The following is a 25,349-nucleotide window of genomic DNA, read 5'->3' on the forward strand; positions in this document are numbered from 1 at the left end:
ATATGTGCATCAAAAGATGTGTTCAATTCTCCCAAAATAAAACATTCGAAAGGGAATATCAGATCTGCACCTGGAAGGTTCTGTTATCAGAATTGCTAATTAAAAAAAAGAAAGAAAAAAACCGAGTCCATCAAGAATTCAACAAAAATGAATACGATACAAAAAATTAGTTACTTGTGCCTCAAAGATAGGCTTGTTTAATTTATAAGTACACACAAGAACACAAGAGAAAATCTTAAATTGAACCATAATTCCATGCTTCACTATACCTACCACTTTTTCTTAAGAAATTAGAATATGTGGGTTCACGGAAAAATCACTTACCTCAAATTGTTCCACTTATGTATGCTTCGCTAGTATATTTATCCAATACATAACCTAAAGTTGAATGGACGCAAATAATCTCCAAAACATCAAGGTACAAGAAATAAAATCATATATAACTAACTACATTTGCACCTAAAGCTCAATGGATGCAAATAATCTGCAAAATATCAAGATACAGGAACAAAATCATATATAACTACTAAATTAGCACTCGCAAAAATTGGGATATCCTAGGATGAAGAAGCCATAACAAAAATAATAAGACAAATGCAAAGATGAAAAGTAGGTTCGCGCCCAAAGTAAAATTTCACACTTGCTGTCTATCTATGATAAATTTAGCTTTCGAAGATGACTCCCGATAGAACCTCTTCAACTCTTCTATCGCAATGTCTAATCCTTTAGCCACAGCCATAGAATAAGAAACTAATTCCAATTGTTTAAGTTCAGTCCCCCACAGTAGAAGAAGCTTCACAAATTCTACTTCAGGTCCAACACCCCTAAACAATTCAATACTCACAATCTCGAGGTTTTTGCAAGACATACTTTGCTTCTGTTCGCCTTTCAGATATTCGACAGCTTTATTCATCTGTTCAGCTCTCACTGAATCACTAACCTGATTCCACCTCAAGGCCTTCCAATTTTCCAACTGAAATACATACATATATATATTATATATGAAAAGTGTGAGAATGGAACTACAAAAGAATCCAACCGAAAAAGGGAAAGAACCAAACACCTCCATGACAGGGATACTTACTGTAATGTCAAGGTTGCACAAGATAGGGGAGCTTCTAATCAAGCAAACAACACAAGCGACATTGTCCAAGATGCCAAAACTAATATTTCTTAGTTCAATCGTCGTCAAATTGTTGAGCTTGCAAGGAAGTTCTTGCGGCACGCCACCGATAGCCAGGAACTTCAATTAAAATAAATAAGGTGAACTCCATATTATTTTGTACCTTAAAAAAAATTAACACAATGAATAAATAGAAAGCAATTAAAATATTTACTAATTGTACCTGCAGAAAAGAGATACCAGCTTCCAATTTTACAAGAGATGGAAGTCGACCAAAAAACTTAATCATGTTACTCCCATCTCCAATTGTCCCGGAAGATTTAATATTTCCATATTCAGCTCCTTCACTTAATAAATCATAATACGGATAGTTGACAGAAACTTCTTTCACATATCCTGTGTTCTTCAAACGAATTGAACTGAACAAGCCACATAATTTCAGCATCCAGAGATTAGGAGCATCAATGTTGAGAGACCAAAACGTGTCTTGGTCATTGCACTTATCAACTATCAATAATTCAAGCATTCGACATTTTGATATAAACAGCTGCAACTCTTTAGGATCAATGCAGAGGTCTTCGAGCCATAGCTTTTCAAGCCTACTAAAACCGCTGAACGTAGGGGGAAGTTTGATGTTGGTAGAGGTAAGAAACAAGCTTCTAAGATTGGGAGCATCAATATCAAGGCACCAAAATGTGGTTGGTGCAAAACACGAGTTAATAGACAAGCACTCAAACATTGGACATTTCGAAATAACACTTCCTAACTCCTCAGGAGTGATCCGGACATTCTCAAGATCAAGTCTGATAAGCAGACTAAAACCATCAAAATGAGGTGTGAAATCAACATGATCAAGATGTAACTGTTTGAGATTAGTAGCATTAATATTGAGATGGCAAGATTGAGTTTCATCGAAACACCCATCAACAAACACCAACTCAAGCAATGGGCATTCAGATACAAACCTTTGCAAATCTTGAGGGGCAATGCTGACTCTCAAAAGAAAAAGTTGGGCAAGCAAACTGAAACCATTGAACGTAAGAGGTAGTTTGACATCTATTCGTCCAAGGCTCAAGCATTTGATTCTAGGAGCATCAACATCGGAGCACCAAAAGGTTGTGATGCCTTTCAACCCATGAAGATACAAGTGCTCAAGCTCCGGACATTTAGAAATAAACATGCACAAATTTTCATAGGTGATCTGGACATCCCAAAGACTAAGCTCGACAAGCATTCTAAAACCTTGGAAAGTAGGAGGCAAATTGATGTCAGCCGAAGTAAGTAGCAGCTTCCTGAGGAGATGAAAACTAAATAGATCGTTAGGTATGGCATATAGAGTGGGTATGGTGAAAGAATTGTGTGATAGTGATAACTCCTGAACACATTTGCTTTTCAAGATCTTGAGCCATTGATCCACAACCACATGGCCACGGTCAAGACGATGTGTAAGCGAAAACTTGGTTAGGGGTCCTTTGTGCAATAACAATATGCGGGAGATTACAGATTCACGGGGGAATTCGGAAGGCAGCGCTTGTCTGAAGTCCCAATCGAAATCTAGATTAGGAACTGTTAACCACTTATACCTCCATTCTCTGGATAGTACGCTAGTTCTCACCACATCTGGCAAAGGCAAGTATTTAAGAATGTTGTCGATGACGTCCTCTGGAAGTCCGCTGATTTTGTCGAGATCCATTTACCAGAGAATGGTTCTTCACTTGCTTCAGTGATCACTATCAACAATGGGGATCAGTTATTACAAAATAAAGGGCAGATCGAAAATGGCAGCTAACAAGCACAATCCATATGTTTTCCCCAATTCCAAAAGCCGATTTTGTTATTTCACTGCCTCCATCAATGCCAATTTTTATTTTTTATTTTTACAAACAACAGAAAACCCCGATATCCATAACCATAATCTTTTAAAAGTTACACTACAATTAGAAAGGAGGGGATAAAATTCAACAAGATGAAAGCCCTGAAATCCACAGAGACTGCGTGAATGTCGAGATAGCAAAATAGCATAGAAACCTTACCCCCAAGTCAAAATATTTGTATCAAATCGTAGCTTGTGCGAGTTAACAAGCAACAGCAACTCCGGAGATCCGAGCGGGGGCTACCGAAACAAATCCGCCGACGACGCCGCTCGATTTATCTTCTAGGGTTTTAGTGATGCACCAAAATGGCGAAGAACGGACTCCGGTGGCAGTCCAATTTATATGTTTGGTTTAAGCGGCCAAAACTGACGTTGGGCCGTCTTCTATTATTACTTGTTTTTATCTAGGGTATATTCAAGAAAGCAATCTTCATCTACGTTAATAATTTTTAAAAGTCTTGACACTTTCAAAATTTATTAAATAAATATTTTTAAAATTTTAAAATTAAAAAATTAAAAAATATCTAATATGATTATATGATTAGTTTTTTTTTTTTTTTTTTTAAAAAAAAGGTAATGCAATTTAAATTTGTATATTAATCATATTTTGCACAAAATAATAATAATAAGAAGAAGAATGCAATTAACTCAAAGAGTTTTGTTATTAAAAGAAATTTAAAAGGAAATAGCTCGCTGAATTGTGGGTGAATTAATATCGTGCGAAAAATAAGTTACTTGCGCCTCAAAGATAGACTTATTTAATTTAAAAATATACACAAGAACACAAAAAAAAATCATAACTTGAACCATAATTCCATGCTTCACTACAACACTTTCATATCGACTTCATTTTCTTAAGAAATTAGAATATGTCATCTCATAATCTCTTGTATTCCTGGTTTTCTTTTACAACTTATGGGTCCTTAGAAAAATTACTTACCTCAAATTATTCCACTTATGTATGTTTCGCTAGTATCTCTATCCAATGCATCACCTAAAGTTGAGTGAACGCAAATAATCTCCAAAATATCAAAGAAACAAGAAATAGAATCATATATAACTACCTGCATTAGCACCTAAAGCTCAATGGATGCAAATAATTTGCAAAATGTCGAGATATATGAACAAAATCATATATAACTACTACATTAGCACAAATCGTGACATCCTAGAATGAAGAAGCCATAACAAAAATAATAAGACAAATGCAAAGACCAAAAGTAAAATTTCACACTAGCCGTTTATCTATGGTATAATTTAGCTTTGGAAAATGATCCCCAATAGAAACTCTTCAACTCTTCTCTCGCCATATCTAATTCTTCAGCCTCGGCCTCAGGACAAGAAACCAATTCCAATTGTTTAAGTTCAGTTCCCCACAATAGAAAAATCTTCACAAATTCTACTTCGGGCTCAACAGCCCCAAACATTTCAATCTTCACAATCTTGAGGTTGTTGTAAGGAATATTTTATTTCTGTTCACCTTTCACATATTGGACAGCTTTATACATTTTTTCACCTCTTGTCAAATCATTAATATGACTCAAGATCCTAGACTTCCAATAATCCCACTAATATATATATATATATATATATGACAAGGGTGAGAATGGAACTTCGAAAGAATTCAAAACGAAAAAAGGAAAAATCAACACACTGAAAAGTAAAGGCTGTGCAAGATAGGGGAGCTTTTAATCAAGCAAACAACACAAGCAACGTTGTCCAAGATCAAATCCATATTTCCAAATTCAATCATTGTCAAATTGTTGAGCTTGCAAGGAAGTTCTTGCGGCTCGCCACCCAAAGCCAAGAACTTCAATAAACGACATAAAGTGAACTTTATATTATTTTGCACCTTAAGAACTGAACACAATGAATTTATAGAAAAACAATTGAAGTAATTTACCAATTGTACCTGCATAAAGAAGTAACCAGCTTTCAGATTCACAAGAGATGGAAGCTGACCGAAAAACTCAATTATGGAAGCTGACCGAAAAAATTTAATATTACCAATATTTATTATATATCAAGTTTAATATTTTTAACATCAAATTACTAAAATAAAAGAATATACATAATATTAGATGTATTGCAGGTAAACTTATATGAACAATCTAATTTGAGCATTATATTGTAAATATTAAAAGAAATTATATATTAGACCTATCCACAATGTAATTATACAGGGATGTCAATGGATCTAGATAGACTCGAAATTCGACCCAGACGTCTAATTATTCGAGTATTGGATCCGGATCGGGTGTTGTGTACCCTTATCGGTCCGGGTCAGGTATTAGGTTTAAAGGTGCACTCTATCTGAATCTGGATCCGACCCGGACCTAGTTAATATATTAATTATATATACAAAAAATTTATTTTAGTAATATAAATTATATTAAAAATATATTTATAGTTTAATTTATTTATTGTTTATTATTTTATTATAATATTTTCTGAATAAAATATATAATTTTAATATATGTCGAGTCTGTCCAATTTTAAATTAATTTATAAGAATTGTAAAAAAAATAAAAATTGGGTCTGTCGGATCAATCAGGTCTTGTCGGATATTATTCGGGTTGGATCCAAATATAATCGGATCCAACCATGTGTATTCGGGTCGGGTCTCAAGTCCGATTGGACTTGATTCATACCCGACCCATTGTCATCTCTATAATTATATGGAGAAATCAACCGTGTCTACGAAAAATAAGAGTGCTTATTTTGTAAAATAATTTGAAATTATATATATTTTTAATTTGAAATATAAAGAATTCGGTAAATAATATAAAAATAATAAATATATATAATATATTACTCCCTCCATCAAATTTAATTTGTCCACTATTTCTATTTTCGTATGTCTATATAATTTGTTATACACTTTACTCAAATTTTAAAATTCATAATTTATAATTTTTTTAATTTTAATTAAACTATTTACTCATCTTAATCTTAATTTAAAATTATTTTTATTAAATATAATTATTTTTATTAATATACTTTTTAATTACTCACTAATTACACAATACCTAAAACTCCGTACTTAATCTAAATGAGACAAATTAGTCGGGACAAAGAGAGTATTAATTTTGAAAAAATATGTATATTAAAAAAAAAGTCACATTATTCAATATTTTGTAGACAAATAAATATATGTTTAATTGAATAATTGCAAAAATAAAACATTATTATTTTCTTTTTATCTTATATTTATATCGTCCAAAAAATATATAGTATACATTCTAAAAAATCATGTTTTACATACCTGATCCATGCGTAATCTTTACATCTAAACAAATTCTGCTTGTTTTGGTCCTATTCAATATATCAAGGCTATGTATCATTCTATGAGTACAAAAAATGTGATTTTTTGGAATATGTAATATATAATTTGTAATTGAAATAAATGAACATAATCTTATAATTTTGTAATTTTGTAATAAACAAACACAATTATATTATTTTATAAATTTGATGATAAATTAATTAAATCTATTTTATATTTTTTAATTATAAGTATCTTCTATAATTATAAAAAAAATATAATCATATTTTTTTACAAACAAAAATATTTAGTAAAAAAATAGAAGATAAATGAGAGGGGAAAAAAATTAATGTGAGGTAGCAACAAGATGCAAATTTTAGACTCCCATTTAGATATATTTTTGGAACTTTAGAAATTTTTTAGAAAGAGTAAAAATCTGAAAATATTTTATAAATATATATATATTTGACATAATATATTTTATTTATTTATTTTAAAAAAAACATTAATATAGAAATAATGACACGAAAGAAATACTAATATATAGATTAAAGAAGAAATTTATAGGCTGGAGTACTTGAGTTCCTCTTCCGTAGCAGCAAGAGACACCTTGTCTCCTGCAGAATAACATGAAAAATTATCATAGTTAAATCGAAAAATTCGAAAACAGATTATAAAACAACAAGGCGATATTTGAACATGACAAAACAAACATTTAATCAAGTATTCAAGATCCAATGGATGATCATCACTTGGTCTAATAGTGAACAACTTAATGGATAGATGCAATTTAAATTTGTCAATTAATCATATATGTTTTGCAAATGATAACAATAAAGGTATACTTTAAACTCTACAAGTGCAGAATATATATATATGTGCAACAGAAAAGAGTTCGATCATCCAAAAGTTTCCAAAGAAAATATTAGACATGTACCTAGAAAATTCTGTCAAGAAGAACTGCATCTACCAAGTATTCAACAAACAAATAAATCCGACAGCGAACAATTGCTTAATCTAAACACCCAACCAATTTAGCACAGCTTCAAATACTTATGATCCAAGAAAGAAAATCAAATTGAAAGACCAGTTACTTGTGCCTCAAGGACAAACTTGTTTAATTTATAAATACAAGAGAAGATTTTTACTTGAACTATAATTGTATGCCTCATTGTAACTTTCATATCGACTCGAATATCTCATCTCATAGTCTCTTGTATTCCTGCTCATGATTTGCTTTTACAACTTTATGGGTTCTCGAAAAAATTACTTAGTTCGAATTATTCCACTATGTATGCTTCACTAGTACCTTTATCCAATGCATCACCTAAAGATTAATAGATACAAATAATCTACAAAATGTCGAGAAACAGGAATTAAAATCATATATAACTACATTAGCCCCTATGCCACCTAAAGTTCAATGGATGCAAATAATCTGAAAAAAAAAGCTAAGAAACATGAAACAAAATCATATGCAACTACTACATTAGTAGAAATCGTAATATCCCAAGACGAAAAAGCAGTAAAAAAATAACAAAAGAAAATCAAAGATAGAGTGTAGGTTCATGCCCAAGATAAAATTTCAAACCATCGGTTTATCTATGATAAATTTCGGTTTGGAAGATGACTCCCAATAGAACCTCTTCAACTCTTTTATCGCCATGTTTGGTACTTGAGTCTCAGCATCAGTATAAGAAAATAGCACCAATCGTTCAAGTTCAGTTCCCCAGGATAGAAGAAGCTTCACAAATTCTACTTCAGGTTCAGTACCCGTAAACCCTTCAATTTTCACAATTTTGAGGTTATTGCAAGGAGTATTTTGCTTCTGCTCACCTTTCAGATATTCCACAACTTTACACATCTGCTCAGCTCTCACTGAATCACTAAACGACCTCTCGGACTTCCAATCAAACTGAAATATATATAAAGACACACACACACACATATATATATATAGATATAACAAGTGTGTTAATGAAACTATGAAAAAATAAAAACCCGAAAATGAAAAAAACCAAACTCGCCATGACGGGGATACTTACTATAATCTCAAGGCTGCGCAAGATAGGGGAGCTTCTAATCAGGCAAACAACACAAGTGACATTGTCCAAGATTGCCAAATCAATATATCTAAGTTCAATCATCGTCAAATTGTTGAGCTTGCAAGGAAGTTCTTGCGGCGGGCCACCCAAAGCCAAGAACTTCAATGAAAAGACATAAGGTGAACTCCGTATTATTTTGCACCTTAAAAACTGAACACAATGAATCAATATAAAATAATTAATGTATTTACTAATTGTACCTGCAAAAAGGAGATACCAAATTCCAGTTTTACAAGAGATGGAAGCTGATCAAAAACCTTGATCATGTTACTCCCATCTACAATCATCCCAGGCGATCTAAAATTTCCATAACCACCTCTGTCATTGTCAACAATAAATTTTTCAACATATCCTGTATTTTTCAAACAAACTGATCTGAACAAGCCCCCTAAATGCACGTCCCGGAGGTTAGGAGCATCAATGTTGAGGGACCAAGATACGTTTTCATTGCAATTTTTAACATCCAATGTTCTAAGCATTGGACATTTTGATATAAACAGCTGCAACTCTTTAGGATCAATCCAGAGGCCGTCAAGATAAAGATGGAAAAGCCTACTAAAACCACTGAATCCAGGGGGAAGTTTGATGTTGGTACGAGTAAGATTCAAGCTTCTAAGATTGGGAGCATCAATATCAAGGCACCAAAATGTGGCTGGTGCCAAACATGAGCCAATAGACAACCGCTCAAGCATGGGACATTTTGAAATAGCACTTCGCAACTCTTCAGGAGTAATTCGGAAATTCTCAAGTTCAAGTTTGATAAGTCGACTAAAACCATCAAAGGTAGGTAACGAATCAAGCCTTAAGTATTTGAGATTAGTAGCATTTATATCAAGATGACAGGGTGAGGTTTGGTCAAAACACTCTGTAATAGAAACCAACTCAAGAAATGGGCATCCAGATAACAACCTTTCCAAATCTTGAAGGGTAATGCGGAGTGCCCAAAGCCTAAGTTCGGCAAGCAAACTGAAAGCACTGAAAGTAAATGGTAATTTGACGTCCATTCGTTCAAGCCTCAAGTATGTGATTCTAGGAGCATCAACATTGTGGCACCAAAATGTTGTAAAGCCAGTCAACCCCTGAAGATCCAAGTACTCAAGCATCGGACATTTAGAAATAAACTCGCGCAAATTTTCAGAGGTGATCTGGACATCAGTAAGAGTAAGTTTGACAAGCGCACTAAAACCTTTGAAAGTAGAAGGCAAATTGATGTCAGCAGAACTAAGCTCTAGGTGCCTGAGGAGATGAAAACTATATAGATCTTTAGGCACGGCATATAGAGTGCGTTGGGTGACAGAATTGAATAATAGTGATAACTCCTCAACAAGTTTGCTTTGCAAGATCTTGAGCCATCGATCCACAGCCACATGGCCACGGTCAAGATTATGTCTAAGTGAAAACTTGATTATGGGTCCTTTGTGGAAACACAATATGTGGGAGATGACACATTCACGGGGGAATCCTGAAGGCAACGATTGTCTGAAGTTCCAACCGAGATCTATATGCGGAATTGTTAACCACTTATAATTCCATTCTCTCGATAGTACGGTAGTTCTCACCGCATCTGCCAAAGGCAAGTATTTAAGAATGTTGTCGATGACTTCGCCAGGAAGCCCGCTGATTCTGTCGGGATCCATTTACCAGAGAACGATTCTTCACCTGCTTCAGTGGGAATCAGTTATTACAAAATAAAAAGAGCAGATTGAAAATGGCAGTTAGTAGAACAATCCATATCTTTTCCTCAATTCCAAAAGCCGATTATGTCATCTCACTGCCTCCATCAATGCCATATTTTTACAGCACCAAAATAAGGAAGAGAAACCAATGGAAAATCCTCAGATCCATAATCTTTAAAAAATTACACTACGATTATAAAGGAGGGGGGAAATTTCAACAAAATCAAAGCCCTAAAATCCATAGAGAATGCGCGAATGTCGTGATAGCCAAAAAAGCATAGAAACCTTACCTTAACTCAAAATGTTGGTATGAAGTCGTAGCTTGTGAAGAGTAAGCAAGAAGCAACAGAAACTCCGGAGGTGTGAGTATGGAATGAGCGTGCGCTACTGAACGTTCGGTTCAACTTCTTCTAGGGTTTTAGTGAGACACCAAGATTGCTAAGAACGGACTCCGGCGGCAGTTTATTCGTTTGGTTTGCGCGGCAAAAACTGTTTTGTTTCTCTGTTTTATTTATATATTGGATATTCAAATAAATAAATAAATATATATATAGTACTCCCTCCTCCGTTCCATGGATGAATTAATTTATGTAAAGTATAATTAGTAAGTAATTAAGAAATATATTAGTAAAAATAATTATTATTTATTAAAAATAATTATAGATTAAGATTAAAATGAGTAAATAGTTTAATTAAAATTAAAAAAATTATAAAATTTAAAATGCGATTAAAATGCATAATTATATTTCCAAAAATAAAAAAAGACATGTTATGTGGGACGAACGAAAATAGAAAATAAGAACAAATTATGTAGGACGGAGGGAGTAGTATAATTTATATTCTTCGTCCCAAAATATAATTACACATAATTATATTAATTACTCCATCCGTTATGCAAATATGTACTCATTTGATCGGGCACGGATTTTAATAAAAGTAAGTAATAATGATTACTTTTTTTCTTTTTATAGTAAAAAAATACAAAAATATAATAATTTTTTACTTTAAAAAAAACGAAAATATTTTTAATGACAATTTAAAAAAGAAAGTGAATATACATTTGAATGAAGGAGTACAATTTATATTAATTACAAAAAAGAATTGAGTACCGATATTTTACAATAAGCACCCATGTTGATTAATGTAATATAGTTACACATAATTATTTTAATTATATAATTTATAAAATAAATTAACATACTTAATTTTTTTTTTTATATTAATCAGCACTCAATCCAAACTCATATTTTTATTACTTTTCTATCTTGCCACGTAAATGTAGTATCTATTTATAAAAATATTACTATTAAATTTTTATATAAATTACAAATTATTATTATATATAACTAATTATACATAAATTAAAAAATAAAATTATTAAAAATTTATTTAAAAAATCTTTATTAATTAATAAAATATTATTATTTTATGCACTATTATCAGTCTCCAAATAATCCATTTAAAATGAAAGAAATGAAGTATAATTATTGAATAATTAAAGTTAAATTTATTGTAACAATAATATGTAAGTTTAATAATTTTTAACACAAAATTACTTAAATAAAAGAATATATTATTAGATGTATTGCAGACGGTAAACTTATATGAACAATTTAATTTGAGCATTATATTGTAAATATTAAAACAAATTACATATTAGAGCTAGATATGAAAAAATCAAAGGTCTTTGGAAAAAAAAATAAGAATCGTTTGTTTTGTAAAATAATTTGAAATTTTATAATTTTTTACTTAAAATATAAAATATTTTATATATAATATTAAAATAATAAATATATAATATATTAATTTTTTTAAAAAAATAAGTATATTCTTTTATAAAAAAATACTAATTCTCTAAATATTTTAAACATTATTCAACTTTTTGTAGACAAATAAATATATTTTTAAATGGATAATTGCAAAAGAATATTATCTACATATATATATATATATATCTAATTATTACTCTTATATTTATTATACTCGTAAAATATTATACATTCTAAAAAATCATATTTTTTTGTACTTGATCCGTCGTAATATTTACATTCTACACAATTATGCTTGCTCTATGTCTCATGTTATGAGTACAAAAAAAATTGAAGTTTTGGAATACTTAAAATATATTTTTTAATTGAAATAGATGAATATAATCATATAATTTTATAAATTTATGATAACTTTATTAAATATATTATATATATTCATATTTTTAATATGATGATATATTTTTTATCGACAAAAATATTTAGTAAGAAAATTAAAAACAAACGAGAGCGGAAAAAAAATATGAAGCTGAGGAGGTAGCATGGAAGATGTAAATTTTAGACTCACATTTAGATATATTTAATGACTATATATATTTGACATTATTATTATTATTTTTTTTAAAAGAAATACTAATATAGATAATTAGTACTAAAAATAATTCTTGAAAATCATATGCAACATTTAATATAACAATCACACATTAATAAAGTAGAAATATGTAATTAAAATCTTGGAAATAAAATATTAGACCTGTGCCAAGAAAATTATGTCAAGAAGAACTGCATCTACCAAGTATTCAATAAAGTCAGCTGAACCAAACAAATGAATCGAATAGTGAACAATTGCTTAATCTAAAGACCCAACAAATTTAACACAGTTTCAAATATTCATGATTCAAGAAAGATATTCAAATAGAAATGCCCAGTGAATTGTGGGTGAAATCACTACAAAGATCAGTTGTGACAAATACACACAACAACACAACAAAAGATCTTTAATTCAACCATAATCGCATGCCTCACTATAACTTTCATATCGACTTCATTTTCTCAAGTAATTTGAATATCTCATCTCATCTCATCTTGTATTCCTGCTCATGTTTCGCTTTTAAAGCTTTATGGGTTCTCGGAAAAATAATTTACCTCGAATTATTCTACTTATGATCTCTATCCAATACATCATCTAAAATTGAATGGATGCAAACAATCTACAGAATGTTAAGAAACATGACATAAAATCATAGCACTTAAATCCAAATAATGGCGAATAATCTGCAAAATATCAAGAAATTGGAAACAAAATCATATACAACTACTACATTAGCACAAATCGTAACATCCTAAGATGAAGAAGCCATAACAAAAATACTAAAACAAAAGCAAAGATGAAGAGTATGTTCATGCCCAAGATAAAATTTCACACACGGTGGTTATTTATGAAAAATATAGCTTTGGAAGATGACTCCCAATAGAACCTCTTCAATTCTTCTAGCGTGTCTAATCTTTTAGTCAAAGAATGAGAATTTACTTCCAATTGTTCACGTTTAGTCCCCCACAATAGAAGAAGCTTCACAAATTCTACTTCTGATTCAACACCATCAAACCCCAAAATACTCACAGTCTTTAGGTTTTTGCAAAGAATATTTTGCTTTTGTTCGCCTTTCAGATATTCGACTGCTTTATACATCTGTTCAGCTCTCATTGGACTCCACCTCATAGACTTCCATTGATCAAACTGAAAGGTATACATATACATATACATATATATATATACATGCATATATATGACAAGTGTGAGAATGGAACTACGAAAGATTCAAACACGAGAAAGGGAAAAAAACTATACATGCCCATGTCGGAGATACTTACTGTAATATCAAGGTTGTGCAAGATAGGGGAGCTTCTAATCAAGCAAACAACACAAGCGACAACGGTCAAGATTCCAAAGTCCATTTCTCTTAGTTCAATCGTCATCAAATTGTTGAGCTTGAAAGGAAGTTCTTGCGGCACACCACCAAGAGCCAAGAACTTCAATGAAAAAAAAATAAAAATAAAAATTAACACAATGAATAAATATAAAACAATTAAAGTATTTATTAATTATACCTGTATAAAGGAAATTCCAGCTTCCAGTTTTACAAGATATGGAAGCTGACCAAGAAACTTGATCAGGTTACTCCCATCTCCAATTGTCCCAGGATATCTAAAATTTCCATACTGAGCTCCTCTACTAGATAAACCATAATACGGAAATTTGACAGAAAGTTCTTCAACAGATCTTGTCTTTCTCAAACAAATTGAACTGAAGAAACCAACTAAATACAAAGCCCGAAGATTTGGAGCATCAATGTTGAGGGGCCAAAATGTGTTTTGGTCATTGCACTTATCAATAATCAATAATTCAAGCATCGGACTTTTTGATAAAAACATGTGCAACTCTTTAGTATCAATGCGGAGCTCTACAAGAGAAAGACTGTCAAGCCTATTAAAACCGCTGAATGTAGGGAGAATTTTGATGTCAGTACGGTTAAGATACAAGGCTCTAAGATTCGGAGCATCTATATCAAGGAACCAAACTGTGGTTGGTGCAAAGCACTGGTTAATAGACAAGCACTCAAACATGGGACATTTTGAAATAACACTTCGCAAATCTTCAGGAGTAATTTGGACATAAGTAAGTTCAAGTCGGATAAGCCTACTAAATCCTTCAAAAGTAGGTGTGAAATCAACACAATCAAGCCTTAAGCGTTTGAGATTAGTAGCATTAATATCAAGATGACAAGATGCAATTTGTTCAAAACACCCTTCAATAGACACCGACTCAAGCAATGGGCATTCGGATACAAGCCTTTGCAATTCTTGTTCGGTGATTTGGACTACCCAAAGCTCAAGTTTAGCGAGCAAACTGAAACCATTGAAAGTAGGAGGTAGTTTGCAATCAAGATGTCCAAGCTTCAAGTATTTGATCATAGGAGCTTCAACATCATGGCACCAAAATGTTGTGATGCCATGCATGTCACTAAGAGACAAGCGCTCAAGCTTTGGACATTTAGAAATAAACATGTGCAAACCTTCAGAGGAGATCCAGGAATTCCTAAGACTTAGTTCGACCAGCGCACTAAAACCTTGGAAAGAAGGAGGCAAATTGATGTCAACATCAACAAGCACCAGGTGCCTGAGGAGATGAAAACTATAAAGATCATTGGGAATGGCATATAGACAGCTGACAGAATTGAGTGATAGTGATAACTCCTCAACACTTTTGCTTTTCAAGAACTGGAGCCATCTATCCAAACCCGTATGGAGATGGTAAAGATTATGTGCAAGTGAAAACTTGACTATGGATCCCTCGTGCAATAGCAATATGTGAGAAATGACACATTCACGGGGGCATGGAAAAGGCAAAAATTGCATGAAGTCCCAATCGAAATTCAGATGCGGAATTGTTGACCACTTATACCTCCATTCTTTGGAGAGTACGCTAGTTCTCACCACATCTGGCAAAGGCAAGCGTTCAAGAATGTTGTCGATGACGTCGTTGGGAAGCCCACTGATTCTATCGGACGCCATTAACCAGAGAATGATTCTTCACCTGATTCAGTGATCAGCATCAACAGTGGAGGATCAGTAATTAAAATAGCAGATCGAATAGAACAATCCAAATGTTGTCCCCAATTCCAGAAGCCGATTTTGTTCTCGCGCTCCTCCATCAGTGCCATTTTGTACAGCAATTAAAATTACAGTACGATTAGAAAGGAGGGAGAAATCTCATAAAAAACGATAGCCCTAAAATCTACGGAGAGTGTGCACAAATGTCGCGATAGCAAAAAAACACAGAAACCTTACCCCGAGTAAAAATTCTTGTATGAAATGGTAGCTTGTGAAGAGTAAGCAAGCAGCAACAGCAACAGCAACTCCGGAGATGTGAGTATTGAATGAGCGGGCGCTACTGAAACAACTCAAACGTTCGGTTCAACTTCTTCTAGGGTTTCAGTGATACACCAAAATTGCAAAGAACGGACTCCCGCGGGTAGTTTATTTGTTTGATTTAACCGGGCAAAACTGGTTTGCTTCTCTTTTTTATTACCAGTTTTATGTATAATAATTTTAGGCAAAAAATCATTTTTTTTAATATAATCAAAATTTATTAATTTTAGTTTTAATATAATTTTTTTTTATTTATTTTGGTCTCAATATAAAAGAAGATAAGATTTGATTATATTGTGATAAAAAATAATGAGTTTTTAGTTATATTTAGATCAAAATTGATAAAATTTCTATATTGTATTATATTGGGACCAAAAATAATTTTTTTCATTATTTTACTTATAATTTCTATGATAAATATATATAATAATATTATAATTATGTTTTTTTTTTTTTTTATCAAAGTTCTTTTAAATTTTATTATTTTGAATTTGCATTTTTTTTTAAAAAAAAATTCTTACAAAATATTATATTTTTATATCAAATTCAAATCAATTTTTTTTAATTTATTAAAAAAAAAACACACTCGAACCCAAATATTTTATTATTCTTTTTCTATCTTCCCACAAATGTATTATCTATTTATCAAAATATAAGTATTTAATTTTTACACAAGCGTATACATATAATTAGTTATACATAAAGTAAAAAATATATATATATCAAATTCTTTTTACATATTCTTTTTAATTAATGAAATATTATTATTTGATATATTGTTGTCGATGTTCAATTGGTCCATTTAAATTGGAAGAATAAAATGATGTGTTTTATCAAAAATTTTTTCAATATATTTATTATAGTAATAGTATTTTTATAACATAAAAACATATGTTTTTTTTTTAAAAAAAAATGAGAATTTTCTAATATATTTAAAATTTAATTATTATTTATTAAATATTTATATTTTAATATTAATAAATATTATTATACTATTTATCACTTATATATTATTGTTAATAACAATAAAAATCATAATAATAAAAATAATAATAATAATTTTAAAAATCTATCAAAATCTCTTTTTATCGAAAGAAATTTTATATGATATAAATTTTTTATAATTATCTATTAAAATACAATAAAACTTATAAACTAAAAGTTTATATCTCGAAAAGTATAGACTAAAAGTATATTTTTAATTTAAAATTTTGAATTAAATAAGTCCAAACTATTAAAATGCGGACATGAGCAAATGCTCACTACCATAATTTTAGAATCTAGACCATTACTATTCTTGCGAATACGGAGTGGATCAACTAATTATTTATCGAGGGACTCGTCGGATTAGGTCTCGAACGACCAAAAATTCCCAGCAACTAATAAGGGTGTGTTTGTTTGAGGGATTTGTTTGGATTTCCACTATTCATCCTATTTTTTCCCCCCGAAAACATCAAATCAGACATTTATTTTTCATTTTTATATTATACTAAAAGTCAATTTTACATTCAAAACATCACATCAACACCTATTTATATCACATCATACAACTATTCAAATTTAAAATTTTTACTATTCGAATCCCAACTCAAAATCCAAACCCTCAAACAAACACACTAAATGTATTAAGTTTTAAATTAAATTTTAGATTTTAATTCATTTTTTTACCGTTATCCAATTGAATTCAAATTCTAAAATTAAATTTTAATATATTTTTTTCTACTTCCACCTCTATTCTTTTTCACCCTGGCCCAATCCATTAAAATTTAACTTAAATTTATTTTTATTTGTCTTTATTTGTAAAAATATTTTGCAATGAAAACTACATTTGGAGTTAATAGTATTATTATTAATGTTGTTGTTATTATTATTATTATACTATTGGTTTTACAATAATCACGATATTATTTATTTATTTTTATTGGATATATGATTCAAATAATTTTTATTTTTGTAGAGCTTATTATTATATTTACCAGAATTATTTTAAAAATTAATTTAATAATATGTTTATAGGGTCTATAATTTAATTTTTTTGCTCAGAACCTAAGAAAATTTCGAGACAGCCCTGAAACTATCAATTATGAAAATATAATTTTTTTTTATAATATGGGAATCCGCAACAATTATTCAAAAATGCGTACTGATAAACCCCCGACTGAATCTAATAACCTGCAAATTAAGCTCGACAAGACAAGTTACACTAGACAAACTATGCGTGACACATGAGACCTTGAGACGACCGATTTTAAATGTATATATACATTTCTAAAATACTTCTTTTTATACTTGTATTTTAAAAACTTACAAAATTTAATCTAAGTTTGTACATGCACGTGTACATGCACGCACACAAAGAAACTATGAGTGTATTCGTTTGTAGAATTTCATTCAAATGTTATTATTCATCCAAAAATTTTCCCCCAAAAACATCAAATCAAACCCTTATTTTTTATTTTTTATATTATACTAAAAATCAATTTTACATTCAAAACATCACAGCAACACCTATTTATATCACATCATACAACTATTCAAATTCAAAATTTTTACTATTCAAATCCCAACTCAAAATCCAAAGCCCAGACAAACACACCCTATATATTTATTTAAGTTGTAATTTATAGTAAAAACTTTATTCAAAATATAGTTTGAATTTTAAAAAGTCTTTGTTTAAATGATAATTTTAAAAATAATTAAGTAAAACTCACAAGCCCAAAAGCATATATTAAATTCAATTTTTCTAAGATATCAATCGCGATCTAAACGGATATGGAATTATAATAAATTAAAATCCAATTCCAATAATAGTATATTCATGATTTTAATTCAAATCCAAAAATCAAAATTGAAATTTAGAAAGAATTGATAATGTTGCCTAATAAAAAAAAAAATTATCTAAATAATATAAAAATAATTAATATGTGTAATAATATATTAATTTAAAAATTATATTGAAAATTTTTTATTATAAAAACAAAGCTAGATATACATAATTTTAATAACACGGAAAAATCTACGTCAAGATGATGAATTTACTAATTCAACCTTCGGAAGAATTCTGGTTAACGATATTCAAAAGGTTATTTTAGGAAATTCGTATCTTCCCTGTCAATCGCAAACAAACTTCAACCCTTCCCTTCTGTAGATTCCACTGTACATTACGTATACATCATATATATCTATATATATGTAGATATATAGAGGTGTGATGTGAAGAATTATACACATACACAAACACCGCCTTGCTCGCCGGAATCCTCTTCGACATCTCCGCCATGGAAGTTCAAAGCAAGAGAATTCGTGCCAGGATTCAACGGAGTGATGAAATCGACGTTGTCGTTTTGGTGGAGAAAATAAAGGAAATCACCGGGTACGAATTCCGGAACCCTAATTTACTCCGGCAGGCTTTCACCGCTCATTCCTACTTGGAAGACGACAAAAACGAGACGGATTCGTACGAGCGGCTGGAGTACCTCGGGGATTCCGTGATCGGTTACTTCGTGGCCTTCCACCACTACTCCACGTATCCGGATTTGTCGGTGGGTAAACTCACGAAGCTCCGCTCCGCCAACGTCGACGGGGAGAAGCTCGCGCGAGCGGCGCTGAAGCATGGCCTGCACCGCTTTCTCAACCACAACAAGCCTATGCTTGAGGCGCAAGTAATTATTCGTATCTTAATGATTTCGCCCCCAATTTAGCTATTTCGATCTGAATTTTCCTTCTCGAATCGCGATTTTTGAAGTTTTGTGTTGAATTTGGTTGGTGTTTTGATTAGATTAAGCAATTTGAGGAGGCGATTGTTCAATATCCGATTCATTCGTTCGGTTTGGTGGATACGCCCAAGGCTCTGGCCGACATTGTTGAATCCTTGGTTGGAGCGGTTCATCTCGACAGCAATTCGGTTGACCGAACTTTTCAGGTACACATCTTCTGCCGATATTCCCTTCTCACAACGTCTTCTGCTCTACGTGTATAAATATTTTATGTTTGAATCATTCTTCTTCTTATTATTTTATGCATATCATTCTGTACTGGGATTTTGTTTCTGTATGGAAATCACAACTGTTTCTCTTTAGGTTAGATTGAACATCTGAATTTTGCTTAATTAGGTTGAAATATCTTATTTGATCTGAGATTACTTTTAAAAAAAAAACAAAACATATTTGTAACAAAATTTTTGTCCCTAGAAGAAGAAGATTATTTTGTTTAAAAAATGTTATTTTTATGTAGCTAATGAATTCTCTCTCTAAATATGATTAGTTATAAATATTACATTGTGTAGATCAATCAATTTAAGTGATTGTTAATTATTACATATGCTAGTTTTTAGCTTTTAAATCTATTAAAATATTTATTTTGTACTCGTTAATTAAATGTTGTATATGCCACACTTTTCACTTAACTACTAACGTTCTTTCTGTCTCATTATTATTTTATAAATATTTAATTGTTAGATTTCTTCGATATTAGCACATGTGGCTATACACGTCATCTTTTTTTTTTGTGGCATCGATATTCTATTTGTCTTTACTATTTCTTTAATATTAGCACGTGTGTGTTTTTATCGGTATAACTTCAACATTCTATTTTTGACTTACTATTTTGCAAATGTTCTTATATGTGTATAACTTTATATTATTTGTCTTATTATTCTACAAATGCCGCATGTATAGATTTATTCAATCTTAACCCACATCGCTACAAATGTTACTCTTATATGTATATCTTACTATTTACAAATATTTATATTTATAATTTTTTTAAATATTAGCACACGTGGCTATATATGTCACTTTTTTTTATTAACTCCAACAGTCTATCAGTTTTACTATTTTATAAATATCTATATTTATAATTTTTAAAATATTTCTCTTATTATTATACAAATATCATGTGTATAGATTTCTTTAAACTTAACACACATGGCTACATATGTTACTTTTGCCGTATAATTCCGACATTCTATCTACCTTACTATTTTACAAATATTTATGTTTATAAACCTCTAAAATAATACTAATACACATGGCTATACATATCACTTTTCTCTATTTGTCTTACTATTTTACAAATGCTCACAAGTATAGATTTCTTTGATATTAGTATATGCGACTATATATATCACTCTTCTTTATATGACTTAGATAATTTATTTGTGCTATTATTTTTACAAATATCCATTTGTATAGGTTTCTTCAATATTAACAAACGTGACTACATATGGTTTTCTTCTTTGTCTAACATTGATATTTTGTTCGTCTCATTTATTTTACAAATGCTCACGTGTATAGATTTCTTCCTCTATTAATACGTTTTGACTGTTATATATATAGTCAAATATCTGTCACGTTTCTCTATTTAACTCTTATATTTCTTTAGTTCGTCATTCATTAATTTAACATGGCGACTATATAGATTTCATTTTAATCATCCATTAAGTGTTCCTTTTGTTGCTGAATCACAAAGGGCATGTATGTTTATGACTTTCTTTGATATCTCTATGTGATAATGCTGTCCTCTTCATAGTCTTTTATTTGTGGTGGATTCAATACCTTTTATATGTGCATTCCTTTAGTATTAGTTTCCAAGTTAGGTCCTTTGTTGAAAGGAGCTTCCTTTATTTTATTTATTTATTTATTTTTTTTCGACGTGGAAACTGTTGCTGTTACCTGAAAGTGTACACTGGGTATACCTGCAGCCGCTACACGAAAGTAGCTTCCTTTTTCATCTCCTAATTTCTTGATAACATATATAATGAGCTTAGTTTCTAGATTGTATTGTTGTGGTCCATACTGTTAAGTTTACTTCTAATTGTGAGTATAATTTGCAATGCAGGCATGGAAGCTTTTGTGTTGTTTGGCATATTAGTTAAATATGTAGAACCATATTAGGCTTTATCAACTCTATAATAATAATAATAATAATAATAGAAGAAGAAGAAGATCGAAGAGATCCTTGAGAACTCTTAAGTGTCATCTTTAATTATTTCGATTTTTAAAATAAAATGTAGAACAATACTCCATCCGTTTCATTTTAATCGACTCTTTTAGTTAATGATAAAAGTATCTAAGACAATGAAATTTAGTGAGTTAATGATAATAGGATATGCTGTTACTTTATTACTATTTTTTTTTTTTTATGTGCATGATGTTGTTAGTATTTTTAAAATAATAATTAATATATACTATTAATAAAAATTTAAAATATGTACTTAAATGTTTTTAAAAACTATATCTCTATAAATAAATTTGTTTTCTTTTTTGGTAAAAAAATCATACTAATTTTTATCACCTTGTCTAACTTTTTTTTTTTTTAATTATAAAAATAAAAAAAGGTACTAACCATATTAAAACATGTACCCAAATCAAATTGAGTATTTTTATATGATGGTGAGGGAATAAGACATAAATAAACAAGTAAATATCTATGATTACTATAAATAAATTTTATATAAAAAAATAATAATAAATATAGATAAAAAAATATATATATATATTATTAAAAGGAATATAAATAGAGGGACTTTGATTGGTATTATATATACTAAATGATTTTATAGGTTATAAAATTAATTAAATTGATATATATTTTTAAAAGTATTTTAAATGAAAATAATTTACTAAAAAGAAAAATTTATAAATTGATTTGGAAGGGAGGCAATACTAAATTCCTTATGTCTAACTCTTTTATCTTATTCTACTATCTTACTAAAAATATTTTTTTTGTACTTACAATAATAAAAATATCAAAACTATTTTAGATATATATATATTTTTTTCTTTTTGCTGTACTCGCACATATTGTGTACTCTCAGTGCGCTACTTTCAGGAACCACAAGTAAATGTTACGTGTAGACATAGTGCTGATAAGTGAAATCTATTATTATTCCTGTTCAAATTCATATTTAAATGACTTAGACGTTAAAAAGTGTCGTACATAACTAAGATTACATTTTTATTTTTTATTTTTTATTTTTTATTTTTAATCTTTTTCACTAATCTTTTCAAACGAATTCTAAAACACTTTGATGTCTCAACGCAGGTTATCGACAAACTGTTGGAGCCAATGGTAACGCCATCAACTCTCTCTTCCAATCCAGTGTCGATGCTCTTCGAGTTATGCCAGAAACACAAATTGAGCATCGAAGTTCTTTCGAGGTCGTGGCCCAAAACCGGAGTATTCGAATATGTCGTGGGCGGCGACGTCATCGGGAGAGCCGAATACAGAAGCAAGAGGCTTGTCGCTAAAAGTAGAGCCGCAGCCGATGCATACGACAAGCTCGTGGCAAAACTCGAGGCGCAAAACAGGCAAGAACAAACCAATATCGACAAAACTCACTCCGAAGCAGCCCAAAGTGGCGACGAGGAGCAAAATGGCGAGGAACCAACCTGCGCTAGCAAAGAAATTACCTCGGGGGAGCCAAATCGCGAAGAACAGATCGAGAATGATAAGGATGATAATATTAAGTCGGAGGTGCAGAGCGGTGACGTGCAGACGAACAATTCTAGCTATTATAGCGTACACAGTTCTGCACCAAGGACGAAGAAAGTTGCCGATGTTGTGAATAGAATATGGACTTGGTTGGTGTCGTAAATTTAACGATCAATTTACCGAATGGTTTTGGATGCGAGGTAAATACAGCTAGGCGTCTATATAAGTTTGAAAGGATGCAATGATATTTTACATACAGAAATACATTACCTGAGAGCAGCGAATTACGATTACGGTGTGTCTTACTTTAGAATAGATAGTAAGCACGAGTCGAAAGGGCTTTCGACACTAAATATGCGCGACTAATGCACAGCGATAACACGGCGTGCTTTAACGCTGCTTCTAGTTGGATACAACAGGGTTGGTGCTAACGGGAACAGCCGTCACGGTGGAGACCATAGACTCGATTCCGCACATGTTGTGTCCCCTGCAGAGCTTATAATATCCATCCTCGCCCCAGTTCACACCCCACGAGTTTTTAATGATCCAATACGGCTTGTCCTTGAATCGAAGAGGGGCATAGCCAGCAGCGTTATATCCCACAATAAGAACAGCGTGATCTAACATTCTTTTCGAGCAAATTAAGGGACACGAAACGCCTCCAATGTAGGTTTGCATCCAAACTGCGTTGATTCCAACTGGGAGTACCACAAAAGAATGCAGGGTTCATCTCATCTCATGTTAATCGTGAATCTTTTTAAAAGGAGTGTTTGTTAGAGATAGGCGGGTACCTGCAAGAGGGCCGTGCTTAACCAGGTATGCGGCCATTTGGTCGCTATCTACAGGAACAACGCTGAAGTTGGACACCGAAGCAGCGATTTTGCTTTTGTCGAATTTGCATTTGCCACCGTAACCGGTGTAGGGATAATCTTTCTCTTTTTCAAGTCCGCCGACCTTGAGCGTGTATTCCAAGGCATTGTTCATTAATCCACCGTCACAACCTGCATCGCAGGAGCCGACTTGCTCCGGATCGCACTGCAGATGAACATAAGACTTGTTGAGATGCCAATAAATATTCAATCCCGAAACAAGAACTGATAGTAGTGAAGCACCTCAATAAATTAGATTAGCAGTCATAAGCTCCAAGCACAATAACTAGCTAAGGAATTTTGCAAGATTCATCACCAAAATAAATAAACTGCTCATGAACAGATGACAAAAGTCTAGAGTTAGATCTGGTTTGAATACGAGATTCATGGTCAATTACCAAATTGATGAGCCATCTTCCTTTTTCCTATTCTATCCAATTTCAAACGTTTATGGCAAAACAGGACATAACACACCTCATGGTCGCAATCCACGAGCTGTTGCTCACTAAGGCTTACGAGTTCCCCAGTCGACAAATAGTGTGCACCTTCAAGTGCGCCAGTTGTACTAAAAGACCAGCATGATCCACAGGAACCCTGTCACAATTCCACAAGCCAAAAACCCTAATTTCAATATTTAGCACCGGAATTAATGTTAACTTTACATCTAGAGATATATCAAATTCTAGATAATTAGTATAAAGATCTATTCAAAAGCAGCGCAAAATTTATGCCTATAAAGTCAACTCTGAAAATTCGGCTAAACAGAGAACCTGATCCTTGACGCCAGTAACGGCTCCTTTATCTCTCCAGTCAAAGTTCTCCGGCAAATCACTGGTAGGAAGATTCGGAGCCTTGTTTGCATCCGTCGGAACCTTCAGCCGGCGCTTGTGGAGCCCCAAGTAGCTCCTCTCAAACTCTTCGGGGGTCAAATCCGAGAATTTTGTCACTCCATGAGTAGCTGAAGGATCCAGCAGCTGGTTACGCTTCGCGCGGCGCAGATTAGCTTTGAACACCGAAAATCGGTGGTCGTGCTCCTCCACAGTAGCGTACGTCTTCCCGAACTTGGATTTGAACAGCGAGAAATGGTGCTCCGCGTGCAGCAACTCATCAACGACTTCGACGCCGTCGGACACCACTTGCTGGATCAACGGATCCTCTGTAAATCCGTCGAGAACGCCGCCTTCCGCGGCGGCTGAAGCCGGCCGTAGTAGGGCGAAGGAGAGGAGGAAAAGGAAAGAGAGAGGAGCCATTGGATTGAACGCAGAGATTTTTTGGGGAGAACGTATTTATATTGGTCGAGTAACTGCC

General features: G+C 31.8%; 5 protein-coding genes across 5 annotated transcripts; 1 reads left to right on the forward strand and 4 right to left on the reverse strand.

Annotated features, from left to right (window-relative positions):
• Nucleotides 1–563: 563 nt before the first annotated feature.
• LOC127257396 (uncharacterized) lies at nt 564–3,350 on the reverse strand. Its single transcript, XM_051283794.1, has 4 exons — nt 3,157–3,350; nt 1,347–2,853; nt 1,085–1,243; nt 564–973 (listed from the first exon to the last, which is right to left on the reverse strand). Exons 2-4 carry the CDS (start codon nt 2,814–2,816, stop codon nt 635–637), a joined length of 1,968 nt encoding a protein of 655 aa, XP_051139751.1. The 5' UTR covers nt 2,817–2,853; nt 3,157–3,350; the 3' UTR covers nt 564–634.
• Nucleotides 3,351–7,433: 4,083 nt separating this feature from the next.
• Nucleotides 7,434–10,489, reverse strand: LOC127257392 (F-box/FBD/LRR-repeat protein At1g13570-like). Its single transcript, XM_051283787.1, has 4 exons — nt 10,333–10,489; nt 8,567–10,025; nt 8,307–8,465; nt 7,434–8,176 (listed from the first exon to the last, which is right to left on the reverse strand). The coding sequence occupies exons 2-4, from the start codon at nt 10,001–10,003 to the stop codon at nt 7,847–7,849; spliced, it is 1,926 nt and encodes a 641-aa protein (XP_051139744.1). The 5' UTR covers nt 10,004–10,025; nt 10,333–10,489; the 3' UTR covers nt 7,434–7,846.
• A 2,574-nt stretch (nt 10,490–13,063) lies between these two features.
• Nucleotides 13,064–15,845, reverse strand: LOC127256871 (putative F-box/FBD/LRR-repeat protein At4g03220). The gene is made up of 4 exons (XM_051283093.1): nt 15,658–15,845; nt 13,918–15,403; nt 13,681–13,839; nt 13,064–13,546 (listed from the first exon to the last, which is right to left on the reverse strand). Exons 2-4 carry the CDS (start codon nt 15,379–15,381, stop codon nt 13,229–13,231), a joined length of 1,941 nt encoding a protein of 646 aa, XP_051139050.1. The 5' UTR covers nt 15,382–15,403; nt 15,658–15,845; the 3' UTR covers nt 13,064–13,228.
• A 3,008-nt stretch (nt 15,846–18,853) lies between these two features.
• On the forward strand, nt 18,854–23,334 carry LOC127257219 (ribonuclease 3-like protein 3). The gene is made up of 3 exons (XM_051283602.1): nt 18,854–19,400; nt 19,517–19,660; nt 22,783–23,334. The coding sequence occupies exons 1-3, from the start codon at nt 19,017–19,019 to the stop codon at nt 23,332–23,334; spliced, it is 1,080 nt and encodes a 359-aa protein (XP_051139559.1). The 5' UTR covers nt 18,854–19,016.
• A 39-nt stretch (nt 23,335–23,373) lies between these two features.
• Nucleotides 23,374–25,312, reverse strand: LOC127256852 (cysteine proteinase 15A-like). Its single transcript, XM_051283068.1, has 4 exons — nt 24,812–25,312; nt 24,516–24,635; nt 23,964–24,207; nt 23,374–23,870 (listed from the first exon to the last, which is right to left on the reverse strand). Exons 1-4 carry the CDS (start codon nt 25,289–25,291, stop codon nt 23,575–23,577), a joined length of 1,140 nt encoding a protein of 379 aa, XP_051139025.1. The 5' UTR covers nt 25,292–25,312; the 3' UTR covers nt 23,374–23,574.
• Nucleotides 25,313–25,349: the final 37 nt, after the last annotated feature.

Source organism: Andrographis paniculata, unplaced genomic scaffold (genome assembly GCF_009805555.1).
Source record: "Andrographis paniculata isolate CXL003 unplaced genomic scaffold, ASM980555v1 Contig57END, whole genome shotgun sequence".
In the NCBI taxonomy this organism is placed as follows: Eukaryota; Viridiplantae; Streptophyta; class Magnoliopsida; order Lamiales; family Acanthaceae; genus Andrographis; species Andrographis paniculata.